General features: G+C 40.0%; 1 protein-coding gene across 1 annotated transcript in view; it reads left to right on the top strand.

Moving 5' to 3' along the window:
• The window catches only part of vwa5b1 (von Willebrand factor A domain containing 5B1), a 36,733-nt gene that overhangs the window by 6,781 nt on the left and 16,867 nt on the right, over positions 1-13,085 (top strand). Inside the window, exons 7-14 of the mRNA XM_087834096.1 lie at positions 1,930-2,054; positions 4,365-4,541; positions 5,530-5,640; positions 7,597-7,799; positions 8,858-8,972; positions 9,194-9,379; positions 9,634-9,835; positions 12,663-12,859. Coding sequence (XP_087690222.1) covers positions 1,930-2,054; positions 4,365-4,541; positions 5,530-5,640; positions 7,597-7,799; positions 8,858-8,972; positions 9,194-9,379; positions 9,634-9,835; positions 12,663-12,859 — 1,316 coding nt within the window. The remainder of the gene's footprint in view (positions 1-1,929; positions 2,055-4,364; positions 4,542-5,529; positions 5,641-7,596; positions 7,800-8,857; positions 8,973-9,193; positions 9,380-9,633; positions 9,836-12,662; positions 12,860-13,085) is intronic.

The following is a 13,085-nucleotide window of genomic DNA, read 5'->3' as shown; positions in this document are numbered from 1 at the left end:
AAAAAGTATTTCCAAATGTTATTTTCTATTAATAAACTGATCTTATCAGCAGCATAAAATGGATGAATGAAAGGATTGGTCTCTCAACCAAGAAAATATCTAATTAATTGAACTTCCTCATGAATTTTAATGTCAGAAGTTTTGTTTAATAACACAAAAGCGCTTTTCTCTCATTGTCTGCAGAAAGCTAGAAAAACATTTAGGGCATTTTAAATATGCTTTAGATAAGCTTTTTCAAGACCTGCAAAGTCTATGCAGAGAAGAAAAATAACAGTTGAAATCCCCAAGATTTGCACAGATGCCTGAGCATCGTTTCTTTCTTTTTTTTATCTGTCACCTCTCAATCCTAACAGTAACACAATGTGTCTGGTTCACAGGGAGAGGAACCAAACACATATAGGTGCAAGTTTAAAGAAATAATACCAAGCCAACCCATCTGAGAATTAGTTAGAATTTCAGCACTTTAAAGGAATAATTTAACCGTGGAAAGACCTCCTACGTCTATGAACATATATTAGGAGATTTAGGGGTTTTGAAAGAATATACAATGTCTGACCCAGCTATGTGATCATTTCCAGAGGAAGTGTTTATTTAAAGAGTTACAGTTCATCGCCGAAACTGCTCTAGTGAAGGATACTGAAGATCTTTGTGCTCAACCTTGTGCTTGATCTTTGCGGAGCGCATTACCATTGATCACATTTTGCTGCAGAGACAATGAGTCTGCAGGGTTTTGTGCATGCTTCTCAGTATCATATTGTGGTCTTCCATTTTTCCGTCCTACCTAGCAGCTTCATATTCAGCATCCTTTGTTTCATATACTATATTCACTATCCGTCTTCTGCACATGTCCAAACCATCCTCGACTACCAGGCTTTGTCTCCAAACCGTTCATCCTCAGTTGTCCCTCTGATACTCTAATTTGTAATCTTGTCCATGCTGGTGACTCCCAGAGAAAATCTCATCATCTGCAACCCTGCCACCTTCAGCTCAGCCTCGTGTCTTCCTGTTAGTACAACCATCTCCAAACCAACCATCATAGCAGGACTCACTACCATCTTGCAAATCTTTCCTTTCATTCTTCCCTTTCTATCTTTCTGACTCTCGTCTCCACCTGCTCCACCCTGCCTGCAGTTTCATCTTTATCTCTTTCTTCATTGTGCACTGTCTATTGCTTTGGTTGTTCCCCTCCAGGGATTTAAACTCATCTGCCTTCACTGTCTCCACTCCCTGCCGCTTCTCTGTTACAACTATACCTATAAAAACAAGATGATGCAAATTAATTTGTTAAACTACAGACATGTCTTAAGGATATAAAAGCCTGTGTGACCTGTAATTTTCTACTCATAATTTTCCTCTTTTCATTAATAAGCCACTACTCCCTGTCATGAACTTTTATTCTTTCTATCGTGTGTGTTTGGACCCTGGTTTCTCTGTACACTCCTTTTCTCTCTAAGGCAGAGGGCAGTGACATTGTTCATAGGAAATCATGTGATTGTTGTGTTGTTTTCTTCAATATTGTAGGATTTTGAGACGACTGCTGTTTTGGATTGGTGGTATATAAATAAAACTTAAAGTAGCACTTATCAGGATACCTGCAGTTACATTTTATTGCTTATTGTGAATAATACCTGGCATTACTCTGTAAGTGGTATTTTATGCTTATAACTCTAGATGGTGGTGGTTTACATTTTAAATGATGTGTTGGGCAATGTTGTTGCCATAAAATATGAAAGGATAGGGTGATAGAAAGTACGAGACACAAAAGGGAAGAATGAGGGAAAAAGTAATAAGGCCAAGACAGTGAAAATCTGTATTTTTAGATTTCCGCACTTTCCTTCCCTTCAGCTTCAGACATTGTCCATCTGCTTCATAATCTTGTCTGAGGCATTTATAGTAATGTCTTTGCCATGACCAACTGTGCCACTTTAGAGCCTCATGTGCCGCATGTGCTCATTGAGAACGGGGACATGACACAGGAGGAGTATGATGAGTATCTTCACAGCCGGAGCGATTTCATCAAGGCCACCAAGAAGGACTCCAGCAATGAGAGGAAAGTGAGTGTCCATGACATGAGCACCACACCTGAACTGATAAGCACAATATCACACTGCTTTCATTTTGAGCATTTATTTGGCTATTTGTTGAAATTTAGTGTTGTATAATACAATGATATTACGCACTGCGGTTTCAAAATAGGGTTGAATTGGCTCCTGTGTGGCATAAATACTGAAACTTCCTTTTTTATTATGAAACTTTGCAGGTTTGCAGGTAAACTATGACAGAGATTTTTTATTTAAACTGATCTAACGACAGTACACAGTGCCTTAAAACCCAGACAGAAAAACCTCTACTGTGTTCTTTTAGTTATATTATACAGTTTGTTTAAAGAAATTTGCGTGATAATCAGCATTGCTGAAAATCACATTATAATTAAATGTATATGTTAAAACATTAAATTTAATATTTTAAACCAAGCTTAATGCTGAAAAGCTACTACTCCAAAGCTAAGATGGTATTAAATACTACTCAGTTACGCTAGTTAGCCGTAACTTGAACCTTTTTGTGAGACCAATCTGCGGGAACAGACTGTGTGTAGTGTGAATAGTGGACCCAAACGCAGACAAATGAGTCTTTATTACGGCTGATTACATGAATGCAAAAACAAAGCAACACAAACAGTGGCAAAAACTAAGCTAAAACCTAAACTGGAAAAGCTAGGAATTATTATAACAACCATGAACATGATTTTGAGCTAGAGAAACTATGAGACCAAGAAACATAAACATGCCCTGAACAAAACCCTGGAAACCTGACGAGATGTGGTGGGAGGTAACACAGACGACCTGACAAATACTGAAAGAAATCACACAGACTAAATAGACACAGGAGGGGGTCAGAGTGGAAACAGCTGGCACAAATAATCATAATGACACCAAAGGGGAAGTAGAACAAAACACAATGAACATGGAGGCACCTGACTCTTCAAAATAAAACAGGAAAACACTGAGAGACGTAGACATGACAACACAGGCTCGACAACATGAAAACACAAAGACAAGAAATACATGAGACTAACATAGAAGACCTAGGTGAAACATAACTAGACTACCCTCAAGGCAAACGAATAATAATTCTATAACTCAACATTATCTCAAGATATAGCATAAGAACTGAAAACATAAACTGAAAACACTGACATTTTGTCACTCATGATTACTTCCCTGCCCTTAAAACTTGTACACAGTTAGCCGTTCCAACAGGACAACAATCCCAAACGCATAAGAAATGGATAAAGAAGGCTAACATTAAGCTTTTAGAATAGCCTTCACAAAGACCAAAGAATAGGGTTCTATTAAAAAATTGTGGACTATACTTAAATGCCAGGTGTTTGCTAGGAAACCAACCAATTTAAATGAATTCTACCAATTCTGCCAGAAGCATGTTCATGTTCAAAAGCATCTGGTCTAGGTGGAATCTGCTAGGGGACATTTAACCATATTAGTGGCGGTATTTGTATATATTTGAACCTGTGTGTACACTTTTGACCCTGTGTGGATTATGGAAAATCCCAAATAAATTCAAATAAATCCATCAAATTCTTGTTTTTTAGAGTCACTAAAGATGAATATTGTACAATTATTCCTTTGCTGGAAAAAGAACCGTTCAACTCCAGCTATGTTGAGCTTTTGCCGTCCAGTCAGTTAGGAAGCATCTAACTGATGCTTCATTCTAATATGTAATTAAAGTACTGCTAACTAAATGTTTAAACTAAAACAGATAATATTTGTATGTTAAATAGCAAAAATCTGGGTCCATAGTAAGAAGATAAAAAGGCTCGTCTTTTAAGTGGCTACAAATAACTGTTAATTGGTAGTACTAAGTGTACCTACACAGTAAACCTCTGGTCAAAAGAAACATGCGATTCTTCTTTTGTGAGCTTTGCTTGGAGATAAAGCACAACACAATTTAGGTAAAAGACAAAGTGTTATTTGATAATGAACAAAGAGAGACTTCTCTGGGCTTCAGCTCGTTAGCTCCACTTTCACTGCTGCGCCCCTGGTCATGCATGTGTCCATTCACGTCTCAGCTATGATGAGGTTGTTAAGTGACCAGCAGCAAACAGGAGGAGGAGGAGAGAGCACTTAGCCATAAAAATGTGTTTCTATGGAAACACTCCAAAGGCTCTGCACAGTCTGCTTCGACTTTTCCAGCACATATACATAGAATAATTGATGTGATTCTTCTACTGACCTGATAACTTGTCACCTTTCTTGCTTCTTCAAACCTTTAATTTAAGCCTGAGCAAAATTGTCTGTCAAACCGAACCCCATTTAATTCATGTTTCTGTTTTGCTGCCTTTATAGGTAGATATAATTCACAAGAGACTCCATAAGGATATCCTCCACAACCCTGTGGTTATGCTTAACTTCTGCCCTGACCTCAAGTCCATTTGCTCTGACTTGAGGAAGGTTCACGGCGAATTCATCTTCCTCATTGACCGCAGCGGCAGCATGAGCGGGGTTAACATCAACCGTGTGAAGGTATTTTAATCTCAACGCGCCATGCGTTGCTATAAAGGTGATCTGCGAGCAAACATTAAGATGCATGCTGATTTACATATAAATTACACACCGTATCACATGCCGTCAAGAGTTTTTTCATTAAAAAGTATTACAGTTGATGTCAAACACATCTATATACATTTTCCAAAGAGATTAAATGCAGAGTTAATCAATCACATGTCGTTAAGCGCTTTCAAATAGCTTTTGAAGCTCAGGGTCTTAGTGTTTCTGCTATCTGTGAAGATTGTATGTGCTTAATCAGCTGTAGGAAGGCATGCATTCAAGGATATTGATCGTGCAAATCATTCACTATCCGCCCATCTTCCAGTTGCTAGGATTTGAAGTCTAATCGGTCTTCAATAGGCTACCTATAAAGCAAACTCAGGGTCATTCAAGGTGGATATATTTTTTACCATGTTTATTTGGCTGCTTGTGCACTGAATGTGTCCTGCGATGTGATGCTGGCAGGTGTGCATTTGTGACTCATACCCTGGGTTTTATTGAAGGTGTTACTACACAGTCTGGGCTTAAGACCAAAGTGAGCCTGACTGCGATATAATGAATATTTACCAAGAAGTACTGCAGAATAGCTTTTAATACATCTATAAAATTGGAACATTATATTTCTGTGTTTCTGAACCTGAATGAATGTTTTATTGGAGATTGTGCAGTCGATGAGGTATTTGTGATATCCACCTGAACAGAGGTTGAGATAAGTGGTATTCTTCTAGAAACGGCTCCTCTCCTGTAGAAGAGGCGGTGATGGACGAAATGATACTGTATGATGGCTCTCACTCCTCTCAGGCAAAATCTGCCGTGGAGCACTGACAGCTGTGTAGAGCACATGCTTCCATTTAACCACGCATTAAGCAGAGGAGTGTTTTATTTTTTGCTTTTAGAATTTCAGATTTCACATCAGTCTTTGTTCAGGTCAGGAACTAATGCTGCTCTGGGCCTTTTTTTGTAGGATGCCATGGTGGTTAATCTGAAGAGCCTGGTGCCTGGCTGCGTTTTCAATGTCGTAGGATTTGGATCTACATTTAAATCACTATTCACGACAAGCCAAAGCTACGAGGAGGTAATGCTGCTCTTTATAACGATAATGAGATAATCATAGCTAGTTTATCGGTCATGGGTTGTAGAACCCAGAGAAAGCCTTCAGGGGCAGGAAGTAGGGTAACACTGTGCAGCTCAGAGTGGACATAAGTATGTGTGCGCTTAATGCCACATAGCCAAAACTACAGATTCTACCTTGAAGATGGATGTAACCTCTGGATCTAACTCGTTACCCAGCGTAACAAGTCAATTCAAAGCCATAAGCTATGAAGATTTTTGTGGAATATGATTAAAAATAAAAAAGATGTACAAGTTAATGGACAGAATCCCATTGAAAACTCATTACAAGACTAAACAGCAACTGAAATTAGTATCAATAACAGTTTTAAAGGTTCTAACTGTCTTTAACTCTCTTTGTACTTACTTGGTGAAAACGCTGGTAATGTTGCATTCAGTTAAAACAAGCAAAATGCCTCTCGGGATCAGGTATATGTCCTTCTCACTCACTATTGTTGGGATTTAGTTGGCCAAGCTTTAAAAACCAAAACTGTTACTTCAGCCAGGCCGAAAACATGTTTGTTTCTGCATTAAAGTTAAGCATTTTAACACATAAGTCTATGGCTACGTTCACACTGCAGGTCTTAATGCTCAATTCCGATTTTTTTGATCAAATCCGATTTTTTTGTCTGCTTGTTCACACTACAAATAAAATGCGACAGCAAACGCTCCCTAGTGTGAACCCTCAAAGCGGCCCGCATGCGCAAAAGAAGATGTCACACACAACGCGCTCTGTTTAGAGCAAACAGTATTGTTTGACTGATGGCCCTTAATATAAAGACTTCGGACTTTACGTTTCCCAATTTTTGCTTTAAGTAATGTAAATAACCTAATAATTATCCTTATTGCTGTTTTAGAGGAGCGGTGCTTCAAAGGATAGTTGCAGATTTCTGTCAGAATCTGCAGATTATACAGTACAAATAAAATGTTCACGTTGTCTTCCCAAAAGTTTCACTGACATCTACATGGGATGGCCAGGAAGCGTTCGCGATGTCTTCTCGGGCGCTGATAATTGGCATCTGTCTTGTGTCAGTGACGTAAAAGACTGTTAATGCGACATGACCATTCAAACAGCAGTCGCTTTCTAAAACATCGGATATGTATCGGATTCAGTACCACATACGAAAGTGACCCAGATCGGATTTGAAAATATCGGATTTGTGCCATTCACACTGTCATATCATGATCGGATATGGGTCGCATAGGGTCAAAAAAATCGGATTTGATGCGCTTTCGCCTGCAGTGTGAACGTAGCTTTTGGGACTCACTTTTGGATCTAGCTTCAAGCGGCCATTTGAGGAACTGCAGCTTTTAGGACCCTTTTCTGCATTGCCCTTGTTTTTTTAGCCCAGTGCATACATCTTGTGTTTTTTCCCTTCCTCCAAAGGAGCTCAGTGCTGTAGCCACCCACCAGAAGGCTATCAACATATTTTGGCTTCACTTTTAGGAGCTGTCATGTCTTGACAGCTCAACAAAACATCAGACATCCCCATACACAATTCACACAAACAGTATTTTATTTTAACAATGAATCCCATTGTTCTTAACATTAAGCAGGAGGATATTTTTACATCAAACTCCAAATTAGTTTCTCTGTGGCAAAGACTAACAATCCCTGAATCACAGCCCTGATTAAGCCCAAGGACTTAAACTGTAGTTTACCTTTTATTTTGAAGGCTTTTATGATTCACTTTGAGCAATCTTTATGAAACAGCCAGCTCATTTTAGCTTCAGTGCTGATTAATAACTGCTCAAATCTCAGAAATAATACAACCCTGTCTTCTTATTTTAACACCTCCATCCTTGTGAGCAGTACAAACAGTTTTTTCTGACTTCAATAAATATAGATCTTTGCATTTTGTGTGTTGTGTGAGTACAGCAGCATTATGTCTTGAATTAACATCTTATTTTCATGATCCAGGATGCCCTGGCCATTGCTTGCGAGTATGTTAGAAAGATAAGAGCTGACATGGGGGGCACGAACATCCTGGCACCGCTCACATGGATCCTGAGGCAGCCTTTGATCAGTGGACACCCCCGCCTGCTCTTCCTGCTCACAGACGGTGCTGTCAGTAACACGGGCAAAATTATTGATCTGGTCCGCAGCCATGCACGCTACATCAGGCAAGTATTAATGTTAACACACGCTGAATGTTAGACAGAATAACGAATAGCATTATTATAGCATTATCACTGTAAAACCTGTTCTGGTTTCCAGACATATACAAGAAACCCATTTGATGCTAAAGACACTATGCTGTTGTAATAAATCCTTGCTTCTTATGCAGATAGCAAATGTGGAGCTTGCCTATACTATAAAATCACATCTCAGGGTTAAATGTAGGACCTGATTCTGCAGCTGTAATCCTTTCAAAATGAGATCTGGCAACATGCAGCCTGTGTCATTTCATTTCAGCTTCGAATTCTGATTAAAAACCAACAACAAGTCAGTGTGAATAAGGAATTAATAAAGAAAGAAAGGAAGCATGCGAACACCGGGTTGAGCTGCCGAGTGAGAGGGAGCACCAGTGGAACAATAGACCTGCAGTATGCTGGGAAATCATTTTATTTTGCCACCTGCATCTAAGTCTCACACTGAAAAAATCCTGTCCTGAGTCACTCTGGACATAATTGGCTTTCGTCTACTCCCTTTTAATGGATGCCTCCCCCCAGACGATTGCATTAGGCACACGGAGCTTGGCCAAACCATCAGCACTTCCTGGGCCGTAATCGCTCTATGCTTGCAAATAAGAGCCGCAGTCAGAAACAGGCACAAACAACGATCGATCTACATTTTTGTGAATCCACGATGGATTTTTAACTGTGTCGAGGGAGAAATTTCTTTTTTCAGTCTGCACTCTCTGATTTAATTAAAAATGCAAGCTGGTGCAATGAAATTAGGCAGCTCATCCCTCTGTGGTAAATGAAATATGAATTGTAAAATCGTTTGTTATCAGCCAATCTGCCTGGAGAACTATTTCGACTTCAGTTTCACCAGAAGACATTGTAGGCTTTTACATAAAGCTACTGAAGAATTCTATTACTTCTAGTTCATAAATGTCTTTGCAGCGTCTCGTTAGTTGTCTTTGTGTTGTGCTCGCATTTTGGGAAGACGCTTGTTGTCATGCTCGTGTGTTTCGTGAGCTATCCATGGAGCTGCAGCGTTTAATGTCTTTGTGCAGATGTTTTACGTTCGGCATAGGACAGAATGCTTGCAGGAGGCTGGTGCAGGGGCTGGCGACAGTTTCCAAAGGAACAGCGGAGTTTCTCGCTGATGGAGAAAGGCTTCAACCCAAGGTACTAATTTCCAGCTTTGTGTTGCTTTCCTAACAACAGCCAGCTATTCCGAGGGCCGCTGGAGAGCCATTATACAGAGGTTTCAAAGCACCGAGTGTCCGCCACTGATACCAATTAGGAAATCATATCTCAGAGACACAATTCACTTTATGTTTTGGTCAGACAGAAGCTGGCTTTTATAGTGGAAAGTCTTTTTTAGTTGGCTTGTTTTCACTCCACAGATGATAAAGTCCCTGAAGAAAACCATGTCTCCTGTACTCAGCGACATTTCCATCGAATGGCTCTTTCCTGAAACCAAAGAAGTGCTGCTCTCCCCTGTGGGCAACACTTTTCTGTTTCCAGGGGACAGTCTGATTGGCTACAGCGTGGTTTGTGATGCCACCCGCTATCACGACAACCCCAAATCTGTAAGACACCTCTTAAAAAGTGGCAAATGACAGCATGCGTGTTGATATTCTGTTTTGTAAACACTTCAGAAAAGGAACATCAGATCACACCATGTTTTTCTTGTGTCTATGTTCAGTGTGATAAATCATTTAATCATTGAAGTAAATCCTGATGGAGATATATAAAAATATAAAAGCAGCTCTAAGGAAGCTTTTAATCAAACCTTGTGAAAAAGTCTCTTTTTGCATGTGTCACCTACTCAAAATCGAAACAGGATAAGAGGAGGCGATACAGCATGATGCGCTCTGTTGAGTCAGCCAGCTCAGTGTTTTACCACTCTCAAGAAGAGGACCCAGTGAAGACAGCTGGTGACAATCTGGGTTCACACAGGGAGGGCCATTCTGGAACTCTGCATGATTCCTACCAGGACTCCATGATAGACAGCAGCCCTGTCGGCACAGACCATGACCCCATGGGTAAGAACTTACGGCAGAAATGAGTGGTTGACTCCTGAATGAGGGGATTTCTGTTTTTCTAAACTATAGGTTTGCAGAATGTCAATTTGTGTGCTCCTATTCTTGCAAATTGCTGTAATTTAAGTGTAACTATGATTTCCTTCCCAACTGCTGAAGTGGTGCGTTAGCCGGACTAAAACGTGTGTTATATGATTGACAGGGAATTTTGCGCAGGTATTCACAGAACCCACAGGATGAGTCATATTGAATTTTATGATCCTTTGACATTTTTCATCCAGCGCTGCTATGAGGTTTATATTTGTGGTTTTGATTGAAATGCCTTGACAGCTGTTGGATGGATTGCCCCCAAATTTAGTGCAGATATTAATGTCATCCTGAAGGTTTTTAATAGCTGTAGGTGTCCTTTAACTTTCTATAAGGTTAAAAAAATTTGTCTAGTACTTTGCTTTACCACCTAAAACCTGCAAAACTATTCCCAAACCCGCCAGTCTAATTATACCTCGAAGTGTAGGAGGTGAGTGTGCTGATACGCTAATCTAATGGTTCTCAAATGTTTTCTGGCATGTCCCACTTTGGAAGCTGAAAAAAAGGTCATCCCACACGCCACAATTTTTATTGATTGCAATGAACAAAGGATCCATGTTTTATTACATTTCACTTAAATAAAAGTGCAAATCAGCACAGACTCACCTTAGTTTCACTTTATAGATTTTACCTGGCTGTTTATGATGGCTGCCCCACAGTTTGAGAACAACTGCATGAATCCAAGCATGGTAATATTGCCATTTTTGGCAAGTTGCTATGTGGGTGTATTTTTTATTTTTTAAGATTTGGCCTCAAGAATCCCAAAGAGATGTTTGTCACAGATATATATTAGTCACTTGCAACAAAATGACTTAGGTGGGGCCCTCTTAAAGATATGAGATTTATCCTACTATCACTGTTAAATTTGCACATTGATTGCTATGTCTGCTAATCAGATGTGCCTGTGAAGGTTCGCAGTCATCCAGGTCATCGTAGTCTAAGGAGCTTGGAAAGAAAAGTATCTGGACTTCTTTAAGTTTTCTTGAAGACGTTTCACTTCTCATCTGCGAAGCTTCTTCAGTTCTAAGTGCAATTGGTGGAGAATCCTAGATTTTAAGCCTTATGGGAGTGTCCACAAGAGGGTCATGGACCCCCTATTGATCTTCTACCTAACCATGAGCCAAGGTGTGAAAACGAGTGTAGTTCACAATCAGCCAAGGTTTCAGGTGAACCCATTGTGATGAGGTCAAAAGGCCCAGGATGTTAGTGGGCGTTGAGGTTTCTTGGAAGGGATCTCAAAACTGGATTATAGATGGCAAACAGTTGGTGTCGTAAGCCAACGCCTCAGTTCAAAAATGGTCGTTCACAGTGGACATAGATGGCTTCTTTCACTCCTCTTTCAAACCATCTCTTTTCTCTGTCCTAAATGTGAACATTCGCATCCTCAAAAGAGTGACCTTTGTACTTTAGATGCAGATGGACCGCTGAGTCTTGTCCCTTGGAGGTGGCTCTTCTATGTTGTGCCGTGCATTTATGAAGTGGCTGTTTGGCCTCTCCAATGTAGAGGTCTGAGCATCCCTCGCTGCACTGTACAGCATACCCTACGTTGTTAAATTTGTGAACTAATCAGATAGTTTTAAAAGAGCTCAAAGTAGGGCTGTTGTTCCCAGACTATGGGGCCTAAAACCTGCAGTAGGAGTTCTGCAGTAAGGCTAAGCAAGAATGATGCATTGTCCTGCATTGCCAGAAAGGCAGGGAGTAGTTTGTAAAAGGAATGCCAGGTTAATATCAAGCAGATGATGAATCATTTTACAAATACCAAAACAAACACTATAGCATATGGAGAGCCTTATCTTACCATTGGCTTACCCACACGGTGGGTAATGAAGAGAGAACACAGTGTGCTCAGAGTCTCAATATATTAGCTTCTGACTGTCACAGTCTGGGGGAGGCAGACTGTATGAATTGAAAAAAGGACCCAAAACGCAGACTCCAAGGAACAGGGAACAGAACTTGAATGTTAACAAAGGCTGGTAAAAAAGGTACAAAGAAAGGGCAAGGCAAACTGAAGTAAATTAACATCAACCTAAACTGGGAGAACTAAATAAACAACAAGAAAAACCTAGACATAAAACATGGCATGGAAAACGTGGCGCGAACACAGACAACCTGACAGCGACACACTGAAAACAGAGGACTTAAATACACAGAAGGTGATCAGGGGAAGTGGGAACACATGGGGAAACAGCTGACACTAATCTGACATAACGAGACAAAGGAAGCAAAGTTGACTACGCTGACATAGGACACAGACCTTCAAAATAAAACAGGAACATGAGACACAGACAAGACAATATAACCTTGACGACATAAGACACGCAGCATGAAACACATAAAGGCAAAAGGAGACTAAAACACAGGGGTAGAAGACACAAGGGGAATCTAAATAAACAAATAAACTTAGATAATCGAATGAACTTGAAAATAGACGATGAATATCAAAATAAACTCAAACTTAAAACGCTGGGACGCCAGCTGAAGCCTTTGTTTGTCTATTTTTTTTTTCTAAAGTTGTATTTCATTTTTACTTTACAGCGAGTGCTTTGTCTATAAATCAGGGAGTTTGCAACCAGGGATGTAAGTGTGTTTAGGTCCATTGGAAACAAATGTGGTGAACTTGGCATTTTGATTTAGTAATTACCATTTCAGTGTGGTGGAACCTACAATTATGTGTTTCACGGTGTTGTGAATTCGTTATCTTTGTAATTTTGCGGGCTTTTTTCATTTTTGAACAAAACATCAGGTTTAGATAAGACATCACCGAGAAGACGTGCCTATAGTACCAACCAGATATCAGACTACAACCCAGCGAAGAAGGTCTACACTCCCAGTGACTCCAGCTCTGTGGCGGTGAAGAATCCACTGAGGAGAGCCAAAGTCCAGGAGCTGATAGGCCAGATGAGCCCTGAATATGATGCACAGTGGAGGAATGACTACCAGGTGAGCTTTAACAGTAACAGCTTTAGTTTGCGTTTTAACTGATTTAACGGCTGAAACATGAGCACAAAAATAAACCACTATCAGCTGTACAGGCAGGAGACTTTGATGATGATGGAGTTGTCATGATGTCATTGTATAGAAATTGATATTTATATTCAGACCCTGCTGACAATTAAACCGAGTCTTGTCTGGACTGAAGTATAATCAAGGACGCGCTAATGCGCTC

The sequence above is a fragment of the Neolamprologus brichardi genome, chromosome 20 (assembly GCF_056152115.1).
Source record: "Neolamprologus brichardi isolate AB-2024 chromosome 20, ASM5615211v1, whole genome shotgun sequence".
Classification (NCBI taxonomy): domain Eukaryota; kingdom Metazoa; phylum Chordata; class Actinopteri; order Cichliformes; family Cichlidae; genus Neolamprologus; species Neolamprologus brichardi.
The sequence above is the reverse complement of the archived record's forward strand: the minus strand, read 5'-3'. Positions and strand labels throughout refer to the sequence as shown.